Source organism: Hipposideros armiger, unplaced genomic scaffold, assembly GCF_001890085.2.
Source record: "Hipposideros armiger isolate ML-2016 unplaced genomic scaffold, ASM189008v1 scaffold_12, whole genome shotgun sequence".
NCBI classification, from domain to species: domain Eukaryota; kingdom Metazoa; phylum Chordata; class Mammalia; order Chiroptera; family Hipposideridae; genus Hipposideros; species Hipposideros armiger.
In genome coordinates, this window is record NW_017731362.1 from 5,950,987 (window position 1) to 5,975,390 (window position 24,404).

Consider the following 24,404-nt stretch of genomic DNA (forward strand, 5'->3'; position numbering starts at 1 on the left):
CTCACGGCAGCCCAGCTCCAGGTTGAGCTGTTGTTCACCATCTTAGCTGTAGAGGGCAGTGTCACTGGTCCTCATGTGGGATCCAAACCAGGCCCTGCTGCTCAGAGCTGGCGTCCCAAGCCAGCTCTTAACCAACGCACCACTTGGCTGGCCCTCAATATCTTTTGTTTTCCTTAAAATTATTGCCTTGTTCCATCATTTGCTTAATTTTCTATTAAACTCCTTTTTTTTCTACATGCGCCATTTTATCTATCAGACAACTGTCAATATTATCTTCCGAACACATAAAGCTTTTACAATACTGTGGCAAGTATTTTTTTGTTCTTAGAGTCCTCAAGCCTCAGACTTTGGCCTGGGCTTGTTGCTCTGGGTCCCTGCTTCATTGCTATGCTGGACTTCAGTTGGCAACCATTCTCAGAATTCCTTTCATTGTCCTCATATACTGCCTAGATCCTATCTGTTTGGGGAGTTGACTTTTTGCTATTAATGAGGTCAGTAACTTTCTGAGAAAGGATCTATATGACACTTTTTAATTTTTTGGGGGGAGGAGCATATTCATGTTTGGAAGGCAGCTGTGCTCACCACTATACCACCCACACACACTATGTTTGGAAATGTCTTTGTCTATAGTAACTGTTTATTAAAAAGCTGTTGAATTGGTTTATTTTTCCACAAATTTCTTTGTTCTTCTCTCTGGAATTCTTTTAACTTGAGGTTGTACTTCCATAATTGATTTCTAATTTTCTTATCTGTTCTATTTCTCTTTTTTTTTTCTTTCTGTTTTCACTTCTGAGAGATTTTCTGAACTCTATTCTTCAATTCTTTAATTGGGTAGTTTTATTTCAGCTATCAGATACTATGTGTGTGTTGTGTGTGTGTGTGTGTGTATATATATTTTCTATCCTCTGATAGCTACTTTTTATAGCACTTTATTCTTATTTAATTATACAGTATAGTTTCTTATCTCTCTAAAGAAATTATATTTACAATTTTTTTTAAGTTGTGCTTCCTGACTTTTGCATGTATCGATTCCGGTTTATTTGTGTTCCTCTTCTGGTTTGTGTCCATCTTTCATGTTAGCAGTTTCTCCTTCATTTCCCTTTCCTATTGGTTCATGTGTAAGAATGAAGTGCTGGGAAGATGACTGTAAGCTCTGTGTATTCGGGTGGGGTTGATAACTGGTGGGTTATACTGTAGGTTATTATGGTAACAAGCCTGAATTTTCACTGGTGTGTGTGTGTGTGTGTGTCTGAAAGTGTTGCAAATGTCACTTTCTGGGTATCTTATCTCTGAGGCTCTTTATTTTTTTCAGAGGTGAAGGCTTCAAGTCCCTTAACTGAGGGACATACGTCTGCTTATGTGGTTCTGGGAGCAGAGTAGCAAGGGCTCTGGTAGTTCAACAGTTCATGTATAGGATTTTATTTAACTTTGATGGTCTTATCCCCACCATTTGCCTGGCATTTCTGGGTTCATAGCTTCTTAGATTCAATTTTTCATGAGAATAAACCTTGGGTCTTCTTCTTGAGGTAGTGACAGCTTGAGGGTAAACAGGACTTGGCATTCACATGCTGTATACATGTAATCACTCTCGTTTTCGACCCCTTTCTGCCAACCCATATCCCTTGCCACCTGATGCCTCACAGTCTGGCTTCTCTCAGGAGTTCTTGTGATATGAATAAGTTACATCTCGTGGTGACTACTCACTTTAGGCTCTTTCCTGTTGCTTCTTTCGTTCTACAGGTTTTTGTATATTTTAATCTTTTATTATCACTTTAGTAAAGTCACAAAAGGCAGAAGAGATACAGGTTTTTGGCCAATTCAAGTTTAAAAGCAAGTTCCATGTTGCATTTTAAAGCCCTTTGATGAGTAAAGAATAGAAAAATAATACCTTCTGCTTCAAATGACAAAAATACTTCTACTACCTGGTGATAAAAATCCAGAGGCAGGGAAACTATACTGACCGTTGTAGAAATCGTGAAAATCTGAACTATAGCAGTGACGGGACTGGATAGAAGAGTGTGAATGTGAGAGGGATTTAGGAAGTGGTTTCAACCAGGCTTAGTCACTGGTTGGACATGAGGATGAATGTAATAAAAAGTTTAGGATGATTTTGAGGCTTTTGATTTCATGACTGGGTGGAAGCCATTACTATCGTTTAAACAAACAGAATTCAGGAGGAAGATTGGCAGAGGGATAGATCCTATTTATTTTAAGCTTGCTGAATTTGAGATTACTGAGGCTCACCCACATAGCGAGGGTCAGTAGGTACATACTTTGCTCTTGAAGTTTAAAAGGCAGTGACTGCAACGTGTGCTGGAGTCATTCTCAGTGTTATAGTTGTAATGAGCTCTAATAATTCTATTTTGTTGGTGTAGCAATAATCTTAGATATCTATACTCATTCAGAAGATGATTCTATTTCAGAAGTATCTGCCCTTATTTGAAATGATAAGACCTCTGAGACTTATGTTTATAGAAATAGGAGATGATATATATGGAGTAGGATCCAAAGCCTAGAGTTTAGGTTTGACAGAGTGGATGATTTCCATTCTTATAAAAATGAATCATTACTGATCATCAAGTTCTCTTGAAGAGAATACATATTAAAACAAGAACTTGAAATATGCCAGTGACCACCTAAACTCCTCTAAACCTTAAAAAAATATTTTCAAGTTTGCTGTTAAGTGATTCAGATTGGAGAGTTTACATAGAATGACTTGAGATGGACTTGCTCAGAATAAAAGTAGCTTCACACGCATCCTTGTTTTTCTTTTCTTTTTTAGTTTCAGCAGAAAAGTGATTCCTTCTTTGTTCTAATAGAGTTAATCCTTCATTTTCTGTTCCACATGCTCTCTCTTCATATCATCTTACCCACCGAATATCTTTCTCCACTCATTCTTTTCATCCATCCCTCCCCTGAAAAGACTTTAGATACCTACCATGTGACTCAGGCTTAAACTGGCTAAAATATTAAATCAGCCCATGTGTTTAATGGCAGTTGTACAGTAGTGAAAGTTGAATCCAGTGCGGTGCTGGCAGTCAGCAGTAAGGCAAGACAGAAAAAGCACTTTGTTGTTTTTGGAATTTTCAGACTAACTTCTCACAATGGGATGTTGGCTCAAGGAGTACTCTTGCTCAGATGTGTTCCCCTATGGTGTGTAATGAAAGGTGCTTTTTGAGTGAACTTGCATTCTTGAAAACATAAATTCTCCAAATTAGTTTGTTTCACAGGTTAGTCTGAAGTAGGCATCATCTGACCATGTTAAAATTATATATATATATTCTACAAGAAATATACATATATATATATATATATATATATGTATATTTCTTGTAGAATAATATCAGAAAGTTAGCAAATGCATTATTACTTCTATTTTCATTGATATGAAAAGAAAATTATGACTAATATTTTTTACTGTGTTCTTCATTTCAAATCTTAATCTCATGTTGCAATTAGTTGCCTGATCCATTATCTGAAGTTTTAATTTTTAATATATGAATAATTGAATAGAATATGGCTAAAGAGAAGGGCTACCTAGGTACAAAATTCTATAACAATAAAAGACTTACATTTAAACAGTCATTCAAATATCAATATAAACATTTCCAAGCCAGTAACTTAATGTAGTTTTCGACTCACTTGTAGCACTTTCATGTATTGCTTGATAAACACAAGATATACCAGGTACTGGGTTAGAACGTAGAGTCTGTTACAACGATGACCACCTGGTCCACATTTCTGAAGGTCCTCAGTCTGCAGGAGAGGCAGTAAATTAAGGCAGGCTTTAAAATCTACACTGTTAACCCAAGTTTGGAACCCAGCTGAGAGCAGGAGCAGAATTGGCTTTCAACGGCACTGCTGCTTTCCTACAGACTGGGAGCTCAGCTGTGAGTTTAAAGGGAATTAGTGTGACATACAGCACTGAAAGGAAGTAGTCTTCTCTCAAGCTTTTATGTTTAGCAGCTTTATCCCCATTACTTTGGAATGGTCTGACTGTCCACTTTTAAGGAAACATGGGAACAGATTAGATCGTCTCCAAAGATCTCTATTTTCATTCTAGGATTACATAAAAAGGGCAGAAGCATCCTTTGAAATGAAACTTTCCATTAGAAGATTTGAGTTGAGTCTCAGAGGATTGAGGTTTTAATGCCTTATGCTAAAAGTTACTGAAAACTGGTATAATCAAAGAAAAGAAAGATGGTTTCTGTGACTGTGATACCACATACTGTAAAACAGGAAAAAACAAACAAAAACTTTAGAGAATTTTTGAAGTGTCTAACAGAATACAAGAATTATCTGGTTTTTATTATTTTGTAGGAATGACTGTTTTCTTTTTGGATCTGTAGCAAATTTTTGGAGATAAATGTTTGATGATAAGTTTTTCTGTTATTTCAACAAACATGTATTTTACTAAATAATGCTTTTATTTAAAATCTCAAACAGTGTAGCTCAAGAAAAAAAGTATCTGATATAATCATAGTATTGTAGTAGATTTGATTTCAAGTCTTAAATTATACCATGTTACTTTCATTTTCTCCCCCATTTCATATAGATTGACGTGCAAGCTAGGTAAGAATTATTGATGATCAAGGGAAGGGGCTTGTCCTTTTCTAATCTGTATCTTGACATCTTCTCTTCATTTCTATTGTCTAAAAAATAGAGGCAGTAGATTTAAAATATATAGAGGTATTAATACATAGTCAGTTGAATTTCTCTCCATTGGTAAATTTAGTGATTACAAGTGAAGGAGTCTGCTATGGGGGTCACTACAGATTTAAACAATTCTTTAGACAGAGGCAGTCCTCAGCAAACTCAGAGGAGGAAGCACTCCATGTAGCTGTTCCATCTTGGGCTGGTTTGCTTCGATACATTCAGCTGGGAGGAATTCTAATATACGGAGTGAGAGTCAGAACCTGGAATATGGATGCAAGCTTTCAGTCCCGTTACCTAGAATGGGGTTCCTATACTGTTCACCTACCCCTGGGGATACCCCGCCCACATTCTCTATCATCTGTACTGACAGATGTTTCCTGTTTAGGATTAAAAATATTTTCATCTGTGTCTGTCTCAGCCTCCAACTAATGCTTTACAAAACTAAAACCTAAAAATAGCAACTTCTCTGTCAGCAGAAGCATACTTTTTACAAACTATTTTCTGACTGATACAAATAATTTTGCACTTAATTTTCATTCAGAATAACCCCTGCCTAATAAAAAGGTGGGATCATTATGAAACCGTGTGGGTTGTGAGTTGCAGGGGTGGAGGTGGGATATTATGGGTATATTTGGGGTATCATTGGATAAAGTATTGGGATAAAAATAATGAGATACATTTCCTCTCTGCCTACAAAATCTGTTCAGACAGACTGTGACTGCCCTTTCCACATGAGAGTCACTCTGCTTGGTGGCTACACCACCTTGGACACTAGCAGGGAAGAAGACAGCAGTTCTGAACATTATCTTCAAGTATGGTTGCAGCTCCTTCTGTTTAAAGTAGAAATATTAATAGATAATTCCTACCTTGGGAAATTCCATAAAAGATAAACAGTACTTTTCAAAGATTCTATACCAGGAAGAATAGAGAAAAATATTGTCATAATTTCATTTGTTTGGTCAAATGAGATCTGAAAGCAAAATCAAGTTCTGTGCCTTCAGTGTATAAGCTGAGAAGTGGGATTGCTTTCTGTGTTTTGAAAAGTTGGGGTAAAGATATTACAGGAATAAAACAATGCATTTTGTGGTAGTTGGCTTCAAAATGATTAAGAGAGTCATCTACTCATTAGGAAAAAAATATAATTAAATTTTATCTGATCGCTCTAGCTCTAGCCATATGACATCTTTTTGTGAAAATGAATGATCATTAGTTTTCTAGACCATTAAGCAGAGCCTGGAGTAAAGATCAAAGTTGTTTTTTGTGAATTTTCTTCCTCACAAGCTTTGGTGCCTAATACAATTATCCCCCTTTTTAGTGATTTCCTTGAAGAGAACTGATTAGCCTCATGAATGACTTCCATTAGAGATTATCAAGCCAACAGAGGGGGGAGTGAAACTTGATGACTTAGTTCTCCCTCCTGCAACTTAAGACAAGAGTAAACAATTGCTTTCCCAAAGCTCACACACCACTGCACTTTCTTTAATGCATAATACTTATTTACAGGGTTATTCCTCAGTTAAAGGAATCTAAAAGTGATCCCCATTGTGGTCGATGACTCATTCTTTGGACTGTTAGAGCAAAGCCTGATGCACAGTGCAGAATTTGAGGGAGCGAACTCGACGCTCTCCTTCCTCCCTGAATTGATACCAGATTCACTGTGTTGGTGAATTAAACATAATTGTCCTTTCACTTCCGACTTGAACTTAGAGGAACATCCTCCGTTTTATATATAATGACAAGATGGACATTGGGAACCAAAGGCTCCAGCCCAGGCTTCCTTAACAGCTTCCCATTGTGTGGGGAATTCTGTCAACAAATCAGTTGAAGAACCACGTGGCCTTGCTACAAAATGACTTCAAACTTTTTATTTTTTTATAAAACATAAAAATGTTGAAACCCAGTGGTTTTCTTTCTCTCTTTAAGAGAGAAACTGTTTTTTGTAAACAAAGCTTTATTCGGTACCCCAATTATAAAGCAGGTAAAATCGGAACTGCTGTACTTGAATCAGTGGTGGTGGGTGGGCACAGAGTCCTACCTGCCAAACCCCTTCCTCTTTCTCTCAACCCTAGGACTTCTCAGAACACAACTGGAAAACCACTAGGCAATATGATCTCTAAAAACCTTTTCTTCCAAGACACCTTAATTCCAACAAGTAATTACGGAATGTGTGTGTCCATGTTATTTGCTCTGCTATACCCTATGGGTTATTGACAGGAGAGGTCCCTGTCATCAAAGGAACCATTCTTAGAAGGGAAAATGGAAAGCCAGAGAATACTTAAGGGTGTTCGGGGGAGAGTATGGGAGGCAGAGAGGAGTGTTGTGTTTGGTGTTCAATAGACATGAAACGAGACATCACTCTTCCTTAAAGATTATTTGGCTCTCTAGTTTCATGCCCTCCCTTTCCTAGGGACAATGACTATAAAACATTTCATGAATATTCTTCCAGGCTATGTTGTCATAATTTCACTACCATAAATACTGTAGAAGTGGAGCTTTGTGATTTCAAAATTTTTATGTAAATGATGCCTTACTAGATAATTCTGCCACTTTTTTAACTCAATGTTCTGTTCTTGAAAATTATTCATATTGATGCCTATTGGTCTAATTCATTCATTTTAACATATTTCACCATATCAATATATCAAAATTTATCCATTCCTTGTGAATAGGCAATTATACTGGGTCATATATTTTGCTATTACAAATAATGTTGTGTTAAACATCTCTCGACATATAATCTCATACTATGTGCAAGGGTTTCATGTCAAATACTTACAAACAGAATCATCAGGCAAAAAGGTAGCAAAATTTAATCTTACTAGAAATTGCAATTTTATTCTCCAAAGTGGTCCTATAAATTTTACTACCAAGAGCACTTCATGAAACTTTCCATCCATAGCAACATGGCAGTATCAGATATTAATTTTTTTTTCCACTTCAGAGGTTGTCAAATAATGTAGCACTGCTGTATTTGCACAATTCTCACAGCTGAAGAATTTAAGCATCTTTTCCCATGTTTATTGTTAATTGAGAATTCCTCTTAGTGAATTGCATGTTGAAATGAATGCATTTCCTATTTTTCTACTGGGTTGTTTTTCTTCAAGTTCTTTTATGGATGCCAAGTTAATCATCTGTTATATGTGTTGTAAATGTCTTCATTTTTTAAAAAACTTTTGATGTGATACATTTATCATATCCTTTATGATTTATGCTTTCTGTATCTAAAACTTTTTTATCTCATGGCATTATATATGTGTGTGTATCATATATACTATATTTCTAAATTTAAAGTTTGTTCACATTTAGGGTGGTTTTTTTGTTTGTTTTTTCATTTTATTTCAGGTGTACAAAACAGTGCAATAGTTATACTTTTTACCCCTCACAAAGTGACAACCCCCCTCCTCCAATCCATCGCTCCGCTCCCCCCACCCCGACATCATACATATCTATTACAATTCCACTGACTCCACTCCCACACTATACTCCACATCCCGTGACTATATATGTGTGTGTGTGTGTGTGTGTGTGTGTGTGTGTGTGTGTGTGTGTATATATATATATAATTATAGTTGACATACAATATTATTCAATGTCAGTTTCAGGTGTACAGTGCAGTGGTCAAGCCTCTACACCATCCATGAAGTGGTCTCCTTAACAAGACATGTGACCATCTGACACCCTACAAAATATTTACAACCTTATTGATTATATTCCCCAAACTGTCTTTCATATCTCTGTGGCAATATTGTAATTACCAATTTATTCTGTCTAATCCTTTTCTCTTCTTCCTCATCCCGAACCCCCTACTATCTAGCAACCATCAGTTCTTCTATATCTCTGAGACCATTTCTGTTTACTTTGCTCATTCATTCAGTTTTTTAGATTCCACATATAAGTGACATCATATGGTATTTGTCTTTCTCCGACTGACTTATTTCACTTAACATAATAGTCTCTAGGTCCATCCGTATTGTTGCAAATGGTTAAGATTTCATTCTTCTTTATAGCTAAGTAATACTGTTTATTGCAGTGCTATTTACAATAGCCAAGACTTGGAAACAACTGGTAGACCACTGGATTAAGAAGCTGTGGCACATTTAGGTTTTAATGCACCAAAAATGCATTCATGCCTATGTTTTGAGAAATTAATCTAATTTTCTTTTATTTTCCCCTGTGGAAGCCAGTTGTGGCAACTTCATTAATTCCTCATGGTTTTGTACTGCTATTTCTTTTACATAAGTCCCTGTGTATGTGTGTGTGTTTGTGTGTGCATTATGGACTCTGTTTTATTTCAATATTTTGTATCTGTTCTGTGATGATACCACACTGTCCTAATAATCTTAGGTTTTCAATTACTCTTGATATTTGCTAGGGCAATGGTGCTCTTTTTTCCTTTACAAAGTGTTGTCTGGGCTACTTTTAGGCCTTTATTTTTTTATAAAAATTTTAATTGGTAGAAGTATATGAAAAAAATTATCTTGTATTCTAAATGCACTACTTTTACGGATTAATTTTAGGAGACTATGTCTTTAAATATGGAGTTTTCTGACCCATAAAAAATGATACAGTTTTCTATTTATGTCTTTATCTCTTTCAAAAAAATTTTTTTATAATTTTCTTTGTAAAGATCTTACACTTGTTTTGTTAGGTTTTTTTTCTTCTGGACGTAATATCCTTACACTATTGAGAATGGAATTTGGCGGCATGTATTTCCTAATTGGTTCTCATTAAAAAACAGGCATAATACTTACTGAGTTTTGTGTGCTGCCCTTATAGAGAGCAATCCTAATGAACATTCTTATTTGTTTTCATAGTTTGCCTATAGGTTCTTTCAGACTTTATGTAGCTAGTAATTTTGTCTGTAAATAATGACTATGATTTTTTTTTTCTTTTCAATCTTTGCCCATTTTTTTTCTTGCCTTTTTGCATTAGCTAGGCTTTGAAACACTATGTTAAATTGTAGAAATTATAGCAAGCATGTGTGTCTTCTTCCTGACCTCTAGAGTTCCATCATTTGTGTGTGCTATATGTTTTTAATAGATACATTTTATCAAGGTAAGAAAATTGCTCGTTATTCTTAGTTTTTAAAGATAGTTTTGCTTAGTTTTTTTCTTTAGTTTGCTCTGATAATTATGAATGAATGTTTAATTTTATTAAAAACAGTTTATATAATGAGGTGAATTTTTCTTCTTCAACTCTTTAACATCTTGAATTGTGCTGATGGACTTTTAAATTAAGCTGCATTGAGAAATAAGCTATGTATATAAAATATGTCCATTTTAAGTATGTAGTTTGATATATTTGTATACAGCCATGTAACCCACTTCACAATCAAGATAGAGAAAATGCACATCATTAAAAAAGTTTTCTCATGCCCCGTTGCAGTCAGTGTTCCCGTCCTACTGTACTAGGCAACTGCTGATCTAATTTTAGTTACTATGAAATAGTTTTGCTCTGTCTTAAACTGGAATAAATTGGAATAATACAGTATACATATTTTTACATCTGGCTTCTTTTAATGTTATTCAGATCCATCTCTATGCTTTTGTGTATCAGTAGTGTATTGCTTGTTTTATAGATGTAGCAAAATTTGTTTTATAAATTCTGTTGACAGGTGTTTGTGTTATTTTCAGTATTTAGCTATTATTACTAAAGCTGCTATGAATTTTTGTGTTAAAAGTCTTTGTGTGGCCATATGTTTTCATTTTTCTTGGAGCAGAATACCTGGGTCATATGGTAAGTGTATGTTTGAATTTTTAAGAAATAACCTGTTTTCCAAAACAATTTTACATTCTTACCTGCAGTGTATGCACATTTGAGTTGCTTCAGATGCTTAACCTTGTTATTGTCAGTCTTCTTAATTTTAGCCATTCTATGGTCTATGTCATGATATCATTGTGGTTTTAAATTTTATTTCCCAATGATTAAAGATGTTGAGCATCCTTTTATGTGCTTTTTGGCCATTTATATTTTTTATGAAGTGTGTTCAAATATTTTTTTCAATTTTAAATTGGATCATTTGTATTTTTAGTATACTATTTTAGACAGAACATTCATAAATATATGTATATACCTACATACATATATGTACATACAAACATATATATGAATATATGTATGTATATATGAATGATGTAAATGATTTTCATATATATATATATGTATATATATATATACACACACATATATATATTTTTTTCTTCTCAACCTGTAGCTTTCTCCTTTCATTTTCTTATGGTGTCTTTCAAAGAGTAGCACTTTAAAATTTTGATTAAATCCAGTTGCTCATTTTTGTTTTGGCATTGGTTTTTAAAAACTAATTAATTTTAAAAACTTATAGATTCACAATATATTGAAAAGATAGTATAGAGGTCACATACACCCTTTACTCAGTTTCTCCTAATAATTACATAAAGCATAACATCAAAATCAGGAATTGAACATTGTTACAATGCATATGTATGTTTCTGTCATATTATCACTTGTGGATTATATAACCATCACTGTATTCAAGATACAGAACTATTCCATAAAATAAATATCTCCCTTGTGATAACTTTTATAGTCATTCTCATCCACCCCACTCTTCATTAATCATTCATAACCCCTGGAAACCACTAATCAGTTTTCTATCTTTATAATTTTGTAATTTCAAGAATGTTATATAAATGGAATTATATAATATCTGACCTTTGGATATTGGCTTTTCCACTAAACATAATGCCCTTGAGATTTATCAATAGTTTATTTTTATTGCTGAGTAGTATTTCATGATAAGGATGTATCACAGTTTAACTAGTCACCTGAGCAACATTTGTTTCTTTTCAGCTTTTCATTTTTAAAATAAAGCTGTTATGGATAATAATTTTTAAGTCGTTGTGTATACACATTTCATTTCCCTAGGATAAATGACCAGGAGTGCAGTTGCTGGATGTATTCTAAGTTTACAATAAGTTTTGTAAGAAGTGCCAAACTATTTTCAAGAATTACTATATTATCGGGTTGTCAGAAAAGCCGTGACATATTTTTTGTATGTTTTTCGTTGCAAAAATCCATCATGACTTTTCTGACAACCCAGTATTTCACATTACCACAGATAATGTGTGAGAGACCGTTTCACTGCATTCTCTCTAGCACTTGGTATTGTCCCTTTTTTTTTTTTTTGGTCTAGTCTAATAGATGTGTAGAGACATTTCATCATGGCTTAATTTGTGCTTCCTGAATATCTAGTGATAGTGATCACGTTTTCATGTGCTTGTTTGTCATCCATATATCCTCTTTCATGAGATATCTCTTTACATCTTTTGCCCATTTCCTAGTCATGTGTGTGTTTACTGCAAGTATTGAGAGCTCTTTATACATTGCAGGTACTAAACCTTTGTTGGATATTTGGTTTGCAAATATTTTATTCCAGTTCATAGCTAGTTTTTACATCCTCTTAAGAGGGTTTTTCCAAGAGCAGTTTTTAATTTTGATGAAGACCAAATTATTGTTTTTTTCTTTTTTGTGTCATGATTAAGAGCTCTTCACTGAGCCCTATGTCTTAAAGATTTTTCTTCTGTTAATTAAGATTTTTATAATTTTATGTTTTACATTTAAATTGATGATTCATTTAAAGATAATTTTTGCATCAGATGTGAGGTTTAGGTTGTGGATAGTGGTTTTTGCTTATAAATATCTAATCACTCAAGCATCAGTTGTTGAAGAGTCTATTCTCCATTAAATTGCTTTTGTACCTTTGTCAAAAAATCAGTTGATCACAAATGTTTGGTTCTATTTTTGGGTTCTCTATCCTGTTCCATTGATCAATGTGTCATTTTGTCCAATGAAACCACACAGCCTTGGTTACTGTAATTATAAAATAAGTCTTGAAATAGGGTAGAATAATTCCTCCATTCTTCTTTGTCAGAATTGTTTTAGCTGTTTTAGTTCCTTTGCCTTCCATATAGCTTTTAGAGATATCTTGTCTGTGGCTATAAAAAGTTTTTGCTGGGATTTTGATAAGAATTGAGTTAAATGTACATATATAAATAATATATAAAATATTTATATATTATAGTTTTGAGAGAATTGACATCTTGCTATTTTAAGACTTCTAATCCAAAAACATGATATATCTCTGCATGTATTAATATTCTCCTCGATTACTTTTATCAGTGTATGGTGGGGGTTTAAGTCTCTGACACTAATTGTGGATTAGCCTACTATTTCTTTAAGTTATATCAGTTTTGCTTCACATATGCAGCACTGTATTTGGTGTACACTCATTTTGGATCGCTATGTCTTTTTGATGGATTGACTCATGTCATTATACAATGTGCCTCACTGTCTTTGTTAGTTTTCTTTGTTCTGAAGTCTACTTTATCTAATATTAACATAACTGCTACTGTTTTCTTTTGATTAATATTTGTGTGGTATATCTTACTCCAACTGTTCACTTTCAACCTACTTATGTCATTATATTTGAATTGAGTTACTTGTAGACAGCACATAGTTGAGTCATGATTTATAATCCACTCTTTTAAGATGTGTAGTTTGTTTACTGTATTTAGATCATTATATTTAATGTACTTATTGATACGTTAGGGCTTAAACCTGTTATTTTGTTTTTTGTCTTCTGTTCTCTCTGGTTTTCTTTTTTTTTTCATGCATTGCTATAGATTAGTTGAACTTTTTTTAGTTTTTGTGTGTATCTTTGAATATAGCTTTTTAAGTGACTTCTCCAGGTATTGCATTATGTATAAGTTTTTGATTGCTGCCTTAAAAAATTACCACAAACTAAAACAACACATTTTTATCTTAGAATTTTGAAGATGAAAAGTCTGATACTAGTTTTATTGGGCTAAAGTGAAGGTATTAGCACAGATGTATTTCCTTCTGGAGGCTTGGGGAAGAATCTGTTTTCATGTCTTTTCCAGGTTCTAGGTGCTACTCTTGTTTCTGGGCTCATGAGCATCTTCTTCCATCAAAAACAGCAACAATGTGTGGAACTTTTTCACATTGCCTCACTTGGACCTCACTCTTCTACCTCCCTCGTCCCTTTTAAGGTCCCTTGTGATTACATTGGACTCACCAGATAACCCTGGATAATATTGCTATATTAAGGTCAGCTGATTAGCAACCTAATTTCGTCTGCAACCTTTAATTACCCTTTTCCATGTTATATAAAATATTCAGGTTCAAAGGATTATAAAATAGTCACTTTTTTGAGGGGGCATTATTCTGCCTACTACTGTATATATAATTTATCAAAGTCTGCTGCTATATACATTTTACCAATTAAAGTGAAGTGCAGAAATCTTATCTCCCTCTGTGGCTTTACTCTCTCACATTTAAAGTAAAATTGCCTTAAACATTTCCTCTATCTACATTGAGAACCACATTAAATACAGTGTTTTTTCAACCATCAAGCATAGTATAGACACCTCAAAAGTAGAAAGAAAGTATATTGTATTCACCCATAGTTTTGTTTTTAACATGTTCTCTCTTCTTGCTGGATTTTGAAGATTCATTTTTTTTTTCGTCATTTTCTTTCTGTTTAGAAAGTTTTCATTAGCCATTTATTTAGAGTACATCAGCTGGTTATGAAGTCTCATAGTTTTCCTTCATCTGACAGTATCTTGATTTCCTCTTCATTCCTGAGGATATATTTGTATTGGATGTGGATCCGGGATTAATGATCTCTTCTTTCCGCACTTGAAAGTGTTTTGCCACTTCCTTCTAGCCTTTATGGTTTCCAGTAATATGTAGATTTTCATTCACATTGTTTTCTCCTAAATGAGGTCGGACAATTAAGTTTGCGAACTCATCCTAGAAAAAGTGCTACATACCTCATTGCTGATACCACTATGGTCACCTTCAAACTATTCCCATTGGGAAGCTATGCACTGATGCCAGCGCCTATCTACCCTTCAAAGCAATTTTGGAACTCTTTTTTCTGGAATGGCCTTCAGAGCTATCGTTGTATTATCCTTGATGTCCTGAATGTCATTAAAATGTCTTCCTTTCAGTATTTCCTTTATCTTTGGGTAAAGAAAGAGGTCACTGGGGGCCAGATAAGGTGAGTAAAGAGGGTGTTCCAATACAGTTTGTTTACTGGCTAAAAACTCCCTTATAGACAGTGCTGTGTGAGCTGGTGCATTGTTGTGTTGCAAGAGCCATGAACTGTTGGCGAAAAGTTCAGGTCATCTAACTTTTTCTCACAGCCTTTTCAGCACTTCTAAATAGTAAACTTAGTTTACGGTTTGTCAAGTTGGTACAAATTCATAATGAATAATCCCTCTGATATCAAAAACGGTTAGCAACATCGTTGCAACAAGTTTGCAAACTTAATTGTCAGACCTCCTAAAATGAGAACTACTGGACAACCCAGAAATTTCATTTTTGGGTATTTATCCAAAGAAAACAAATACACAAATTTGGAAAGAGATATACACTCTGATGTTTATTGCAGCATTATCTACAATAGCTAAGATATGGAAGCCACCTAGGTGTCCATCAATAGATGAGTGGAAAATGAAGTGTACATGTGTATATATATGTATATGAGTAATTTGAGGAACCTCCATACTGTTTTCCATAGCGGTTGCACCACTTTATAATACCACTAACAGTGCACAAGTCTCCCCTTTTCTCCACATCCTCGACAACACTTGTTCTTTGTCTTTTTTTTTTTTTCTGTTAGCTGAGCCATCCTGCTACCTGTTGGCAGCTCAGTGGTAGCTCAGCTCAGGCCGGGCATCAAACCGCAGTTGCTCAGAGCTCACACTCTTAAGCGAGCTCTTAACCAACTGAGCCACTCGGCCGGCCCCTTTCTTTATCTTTTTCATAATAGCATTCTAACAGATGTGAGATGCTACTTCATTGTGGTTTTGATTTGCATTTCCCTGATGATCAGTGATGTTGAACATTTTTTCATATATCAGTTAGCCATCTTTATCTTTGAAGAAATGTTTGCTCAGGTCTTCCCATTTTTTTTAATCAAACTGTTTTTAATGTTGTGTTCTATGATTTCCTCAGATATTTTGGATATTAATCCCTTATCAGGTACATCATTGATATTTTCTTGTGTTTTTTTTTGGTCTTATTTTTATTTCCATTCTTATCTTTATTATTTCATTCCTTTTACTTAGTTTGGGTTTTATTTATTCTTATTTTTCTAGTACCTTAGGTGTAAAACTGGATCGTTTTCTTGGGATTTTTCTTGTTTCTTATCGCTATGAACTTCCCCAAGAATTACTTTTGTTGCATCCTGTAGGTTTTGGAAAGTTGTGTTTACATTTTCATTTGCCTCAATGTACTTTCTGATTTCCTCACTTACACATTGGTTGTTTAGTGACATCTTGTTTAGCCTCATGTGTTTGTGCTTTTTCCAGTTTTCTTTGCGTAACTGAGTTCTAGTTTCTAGTTTGTGACCAGAAAGATGCTTAAAAATGATTTTAATCTTGAATTTGAGACTTGTTTTTGCACAACAAATGAGAGAGAAAGAGCACATAGAGATGATTAGGAGAGACAGAAAAGTGGTGATCACGGGAACCCTACCCTGAGGGAACAATTTGCAGTAGGTAGGGTACAGTCTCACTGAGTACGGTCTGGGGTACCCTGGGGCACAGCAACAGAACAGGGGTTTAAAGGGCATCTAGACTACACCTGGGGGAAAAATTCATTTAATAACGCCAAGGCCCTTGCCAAACAGGTGGGGAACTGTGGGAATTCGCAGAATTTGCAGGAACTCGCCTGGATCGTAGGTGCCAGTGAGCACCATTGTTTATGTGCCCCTACTCCTAGTTAGGACGGGTGGAGCTCACTCCAAGAGCTCTAGCCGAAATGCAAGGCTGCCACAATATGCCCTGGGCCCCATTCACTAATGCTCCCTCTAACCCTAGCCAGCTGGATTGCCAGGGTGCCACAGGAGTCACATGTTCCAGGCCACTCCACCCCACACCCTCTCTAGACCTGGCCAGCTGGCCCCACCAGGGCAACCCTACCCCTGCCCCCCAGCCATGTGCCCCAGGAAACCCTGGCCCATGCTTGCCCCAGCTCTAACCAGCCTGCCAGGATAACCTTGGTGATTCACATAACTGCTTTGGCACCAGCCAACCTGCCAAAGCCATGCATGTGGCAATTAAAGGTATAATATAAATTATAATATATAATAATATATAAATTTCTTAATAGATTCTATAAAGACTTTCATGCTATGAACTCTATTCAACTACCTTTCATTTTTAAAAATTCTTTATTATCACACGCCCATGTTTCAGTTCCTAATACTGTATACTCTTTCAAGCTTCAATGCCTTTACAAATTCTTTTCCTCTGCTAACAATGCTTTCATTCATCTGACAAACATCCATTCATAAATCACCTTCCCCATGAATTCTTTTCAAAACCAATATCCTCTCTGACTGCAGAGTTAGGAGATCTTTTCTCTGTGCTCCACTATCACTTTGTTCATATCTTTCATAAATTCATATTGTGTTGTCATTGTGAGTCAATTTTTTAGGTTACCCCCACAGCCCATAAATTAACAAGAAAGTACATGAGAAATGAGTTGCATTAGCATTAATCTCTCAGTCAGCGTCTACCCCATTGCATTCAGAATTACAACTGAACCATGAGTCATGTCAAAGTGCTTTCTCTGCCTGCTAATAGCTAACAAATATTGATACCTCTCAAGACAGTTGAGAGGATTCAATAAAAGAACATATAAAGTGCTTTGCAGAATATCTAGCACATAGTAGGTATTCTAAGGTTAATGGCAACTAAACAATCCTCTGATTGCCTTGCAGTCTTTTGTCTGAACAGCTCCCATAACTAGCATGACTTTCAGGCATACAATCAATACATGCTCTAAAAGTTATATATGTTTTGACATAGTGGTAAAGAAGCCAAACTATCTCCAAAGCAGACAGTGAGCAGTGTTCTCACCAGAGGGAGATTTATATTATCATTGAAGGACTTTAAAGCAAAGAAGTTTAAGAAAATTGCTAAGCTATTTTTTTACAATTGATTTTTTTAAAAATCAATATTTTTTACAAACTTAGAGATCACTTCCATTAAAATTTTCTTCATAAAGTGTGTTATAATAAGGGTAAAAATCAAAATAAGCACAATTTTTACTTTTATCTTAAAAAATTGCGAAATCAAATATCTCAAATTTAGGCATTATGTGTTACCTTTAAGTATTTATTTTTGGTGATAACTAGTGAGTAACTAGCTCTTGTTATACTGAAATTCATTAAAAATACAAAACAAAACCATAGAATTTAGAGCAAGGAGCTTTAGATATATGTTGGTCAAACCTATTTTACTTATATACTCACATGAAGGAAAACTGAGAGCTAAGGATGTTACATGTTTTAAATCACAATTTTTTTCTCAGGGATTCTTACATAAGAATCTCTGATGGATTTAATACTCAGGAGACACACGTATGTTATGTGTATTTCTCTAAGCTTAGAGTTTTAGTTTTTTAGGTTCCCATGAAGCATTGTTGAATAGTGTTGTTGACCTAATAAATATTTTCTAAATTTTTTTTAAAAAATTAATTACCAGTTGATACATTAAAAATATACCATCAAAGAAGTTCACTTTAACCCATTTATAGAGGATGTTTCACTACAAAGTAGATAGATGTACCATGGTCCTATATTAACAAAATTAAGTCACTGAACTGCAAAATGACCTTGTTGTGAGATGGTATGACATCTCAGAAAAGGAGCATTGGAAGCAGCATTATAGGAAGTATTCAGCATGTAATTACAGAGGTTTAACCAGAATTTGACGAAGCAAAACAACTGTGTGTAGAATAAAAGGCCATTCATCAGGAAACAAAGCCATCATGAGAGAAAGCATGTGTGTATTGGTTACATATATATGTAACATGAATAATGTGTGTGTGTGTATGTGTGTATATATATGTGTGTGTATGTGTACACACATATATACACACACACACAAACTGTGTGTGTGTGTGCATATATATATGTATATATATAGCATAAACATTTTTTACATTTTATATTTTAAATCCATTTAGTTTAATAATTGCATCAAGGTCATAGAACATAATTTTCAACTTATGTTCTTCTATACTTGTACTATATTATGTACTTCTATACTTGATCATGTATATCTTTTTCCAATTTTTTATTGTAAATAATAATACAGATCTTTACACATGGATTTATTTTCAGTATTTACAATTATATTAGTTTGCTAGGGCTGATTATAATAAAGTACCACAAACTTAGTGACCTAGAACAACAGGAATTTATTGTCTCACAGTTCTGGAGGCCAGAAATCTGAGATCAAGGTGTGTCGACAGGACAATACTACCTCTGAAAATGTTGTGGAAGGACCTGTCCAGGCCTCTCTCCTAGCTTCTAGGAGGTAGTTCCTTGTCTTGTGGTAGCCTGAATCCAATTTTAGCATGACGTTTTCCTTTTCTGTGCATGTCTCCTTTTTATAAGGACAGTGGTCATATTAGATTGAGGACAAGCCTACTCCACTATGACTTCATCTTATCTAACTATATCTGCAACAACTCTATTTCCAAAGAAGGCTACATACTGAGGTACTGGGGGTTGTTAAGCTCTCCACATATGAATTTGGGGGCACAATTCAATCCATAACAAAAATAGTTTCCTTAGAATTCCTAGAAATTAAAAAAAAAAGGAATTTTGTCCTCAAAACAAAGTCTATTGTTAGATATCACTAAAAGTTTCTAAAATTATTATAATTTTCACTGTCATCAACCATACATCAGTGTCTGATTCATGACATCATCAACAGCCTTGGGAATTATATTTAATATCAAAATATTATAATCTTTGCTAATTTTATTTAATAAATTGGATCATTTTTCATGCTTATTTACCATTGTTGCCTTCTAATTTGTGAATTATCTAATCACATTCTTGAGCATTTACTTATTGGGGCGTTAGGGTCAGTTTTTATAGACATGTAAGTTCTTTGTGTATAATGAACATAATAAATGATATGTTTTCAGGAAATATATTTTCTTTTTAATTGATTTTATATACAAAAGTACTAAATGGACAACAAATTAAACTTTTCTTTGTGGTTTCTTCTTTTACCACTAAGTTTAATAATTTATCCTCATTCCATGGGATTGATATTCTTTTCTACTTTTACTTGCTTTTCTTTTTTTTTTATATTTAATTATTTAATACATCTGGAACTTCATGGGATATGTGTGAACTGAGAATACAAGTGAATATTACAGATACTTAGCCTATGGTCTAAACATCACTTGACTACTACTTCTCTCTGTCTTTAATAAGAATGTATCCTTTCTTATTGAATTCTTAAGTATAAGGGATTATTACTTAGCTATATTTTATGTTTCACTGATATCTGAGTATTAATCTATTATTTTGCCAGGACCATAATATTTTAGCTTTTATAGATTTTTAATCTTTGTATAGACTCTCTCATAATTTTAATATTAAAAAGTCTTAGATGTTTTCGCTTATTAACTCAGTTACACTTGAAATTAGGGTAATTTAAAATTACAAGTTGCCATTAGGATTTTAACTGTTAAATCTACAAATCTGTTAGAAAAGATTTTATCCTCCCAATATAGGAAGATGAAATGTTTCTTTTATTCATATTTTTATGTACTTCCATAAAGTGGTGTAGCTTAAAGTTGTTCAGTGTTCAGCAAATATTTATTGGCCATGTACTATATTTCATAAATGTGGTAGAAGTTAAGAAAAGAAGGTTAAAAAATTATCAAGGAGCTTGTATCTAAGAGGATTGCAGATAAGGAAACTGGCAAAGGATGAGACAGGAGGAATACACAGTGTGCAGTGTTCATGTACAAAGGCCACAAGCCCCAGCAGTGAAAAGTTTCCAGAAAGATGGGCTATACTTCAACTGAGTTTTGGAAGCTGACAGGCTAGATGAATAATGGGAGCACTTGTTTAGGGGAAGGACACTGAAAAATTCAAAGGCATACAGGTATCGAAGAACTTGGCATAAAGATGAAAGAGTAAGAACTTAATTGTGGCCAAAGCGTAGGATGTGAATGAGGATTGATGAGCTATGATACTGCAGTAGATAGGATTTCATTTTCTCTTGTATGGGCAGTGGTGGGTGATAAAAAGGGAAAAGATGCGATCACATCTGTATTTTAGATAGGTTTCAAAGAGGGAAATATAGCAGGTGGACAAGAAAGGAGTGGAAGCGAACAAAAAGGGTTTGTTGATAATTAATAGAAATATGTATTCAATTAATGAATGATCAAAACATTGAATGAATCAGTGAATGAAAAAATTGAAATGTATGATCAAATTTAGCTGAAAAATAATTGATGGCTTTGTTAGAATTACCTTTATTCAGTGGGATGGTTAATATAGAAGCCAGTTATCAATGGGAGACAATGCCAGGTATTGAATATTTGAAATCAGATCTCATGTCATTGTTTTCCAAGCTGGTTACTGCTAATATGTGGAAAATAACTTACAATTGCTATTTTGTTTATGTGTTGATTATATATATTCACTTTGATAACTATTTTGTTAACTTTAATACTTTTCCAAATGATTTTTTGTTTTCTGCGTTTAAAATTATAATTCCTGAAAATAATAATGACTTTTTATCCTGCCTTCTAACACATATTTTTTTCTATTTCATGTTTTAATATATTGTCAGAATTTCCAGAAGTTAAGTTTATGGTAGTGGACATTTTTATTTTGCTTTTAATAATAGGGATGCCCTAATATTTCACCCTTAAGTTGATGGCTCTAAAAGTAAAAAAAAATTTTGACATATTAAACTTTAGAATTGAAATGAGTTTTCCCATTTTTAAAAAATTAGGTTTTTAAATTTTATCAAATGACTTTTTGGGACCTAATGAAATGCAGATACATATTGTCTGACCAGTTGATATATCATATTAAATTTATTTATTCCATGATTTTAAATCATGCTTGTGATAAAATGTTTACAGATATAATATATTCTTCTGATGTAAAGCTGAATTTTATTTTCTGTATTTTATTCAGAATTTTAAAATATTGATAGCCATAAATAAGATTGGTCTTCTATATATTATATTATACCTTGTTTTATATTCAAAGATATAACCTTGAGATGTTGCAAAATCTCTTAAATATTGCACAAAATTATTTAGTTATCATTAATTTATAATTAATGATTCAAGAAAACAAATACATTTCAGATTTTTATCAGTAAAGGTCGTCATTCAGCTACATGACCTAGGACAAATCTTTATCTCTCTGGAGATCACCTGTAAAAATGAGGGGTTTAGACTCAGGTCACTACAGCTCTAGCTGTCTGCCAACTTGTATTCATAAAGTCCCTTCAGCTAGATGCTAATAAGCAAAGCTGAATTAATAAGTTTAAGAGCAATATTACTATGTAAGGTAGACTTGGACCATGCCATGATGACCCTTAGACTTGAATTAAAAAAAAAAGTTAGTCTATTGTTAATCTACTTGGGCCCATGAGCAATTTAGACTGAGAAATGTTGGCCCTGTGATTTATCCTAAATTGTACTAGAGAACTGTACACCAGCCACCTCTCTCTGTTTTGATCAACTCATGAAATGGTGGACCTAAAGGGCAGCATATGGGGTATCAGGAGCCCTGGGTGTGTGTCCCACTTCTACCATATACTAGCTTTTTTATCCTAATCAAGTCGCTTAACCCCTTCAGGCATCAATTTTCTTATTTGCGAAATGGATTGTATTAGTCTTGTACCTCTTACGATTTACGATATGAGAGGCCATAAATAAATAATCCCTTAATAAGACATTTTTCTATAGTCATCTGAGGTTTACTTTTACATATGCTGATCTAAATTGACCCTCTCCATGTTTGGATGCAAATAGGCAAAGTATTCATGATCTTATTGCAGAGTTAGGTCTAGACGCTAGAGAACTGGGTAGTTTGCCCAGTGTGCTTACTGTGTGGCAGAGCCTCAGCTGGAGCCTAGGACTTCTGATTATTTAACTGTGTTCTGTTCTTCGTATGACACATTGTCTTTCATAAATCCTGTAATCACCCTTTGATACTTTTCAAGCATTCTGGCACATTTTTCAGCTCTTTAAATTATGACCAACTAACTCTCTTTCCTTGGAGCTCAGCCTTGAAATTCTGTTCATTTATGATTTTAAATAATGTAACATAGTAACGCTTTGTTCATGTATATGTTTGAATGATTTCTTGAAAAGTACTCCATCTAACATTATCCCTTCTTTTCCTGATTCTCTTTCAGATAGCAGTTCTGTGGATGAAAAGGTTTTAAATCATACTTTTTCTTCCCTCCTGAGGGATCTTGTCTTTTGTACATGTTTGTTTGTGACATATTAGACCTGTTTCGGTTCCTCTGTTTTAGTTGTGAAATGTGCATGTTATCCCAGCTTTCCATTCTTTGGTTGTCCTTTAACTGTGCCCCCAATATGTTGCATTTATGAAGAGGTTACCCCTTGCCAGCTGCGCTTACTTTAGCTTACACTTGCCAACCTAGGGGTCTGCTGCGGTCAAACTCAGCATCTGTTCCTATGTCTGGCTAATCATGATCTCCATGACTGATCCATGATCTTCGCTGCACATATCCAGTTTTAAGGGCAAATAGTATTTTGAATATGATATATTTTCCTGGACTCTGCCAGTGCTTTTGTTTAAATGCTAACAGCTAATTTCAAAACCTCCACCCACAAAACACAATAGCTTTGACTTGGAGCTGACCCTGCTTAGCATCTGTCATACTAGGTGTTATGTGTCTAGTGCAGTTGACCCATGTCCCAAGTCCCCCCATACACAGCTACAGTGTGCTAAAAGTCTGTTTGTTTTCTTTTGTTTTTTCTCGTTTTTTATTTAAGGCTCGAATAGTAAGTGGCCATGATTTGGATGCTTCCAAATTCTCTGCACTCCAGGCGTTTGGTGGGTAAGTGCATTCATAAAGTTTCTAATTCATTCCTTCATCAGTGGTATTTGGCTGTGCTCTGGACGTATGCATTTTCAATGAAAGATGTTGCATGATGCTATAATTAGCTAGCCTCACTGTCACTTTCCTTTTTTCACAGTAAAGTAGCTCTTACAGTGTTTCTTAAAAAATAATGGATCGATGTATCTATGTAGAGTAATATGTACATGTATCTATATTTAAAGAAGTAGAAATCACCTAACCAGGTTAGCCACTGACATTGTCATTCCACACACAAATACAAACACATAATTTTATATAAATGAGCTCCTATCAATACAGTTAATACTTATTATCTTTTGATCTGCTTGTTTGCATTTAACAATATGTGCGTGAACATTTTTCTATGTCAATTAGCTAATGAATGTAATATCCACTATTTTATGGTTAAAATTAATAGATGGGTAAAAGTTTTTAAAATTTAATCACAGAAATAATGTATGATTGATATGCTGTCTGTAAAATACTCAAACGAAAAGCAAACGATCATCTTTAATGCCCATAGTTGCACATTAGTATCATTTTGATCTGTATGTTCATAGGCCTTTTTCTGCGTGCTTGCATATGTATCTATGTTAATATAAAATAGTAGCTTTGTATTGTGTACCTGTGTGCATTTAACATCACTTAGGCTATTCTATATGTAAATAAATAAGCACTGATTTAGTGCTGGCTCTGTAGCAGGTACTGATACAACTGTTTTGTGTATAACAACTAATTTGATCCTTACAATGGCCCTATGAGGTAAGTACTATTTTGACTTCCATTTTA

At 34.3% G+C, this 24,404-nt stretch overlaps 1 protein-coding gene across 1 annotated transcript in view; it reads left to right on the top strand.

Moving 5' to 3' along the window:
* Window positions 1-24,404, top strand: part of UNC13C (unc-13 homolog C) — a 565,880-nt gene that overhangs the window by 121,991 nt on the left and 419,485 nt on the right. Inside the window, exons 3-4 of the mRNA XM_019664136.1 lie at window positions 22,923-22,945; window positions 23,530-23,594. Of these exons, the coding sequence (XP_019519681.1) occupies window positions 22,923-22,945; window positions 23,530-23,594 (88 nt within the window). The remainder of the gene's footprint in view (window positions 1-22,922; window positions 22,946-23,529; window positions 23,595-24,404) is intronic.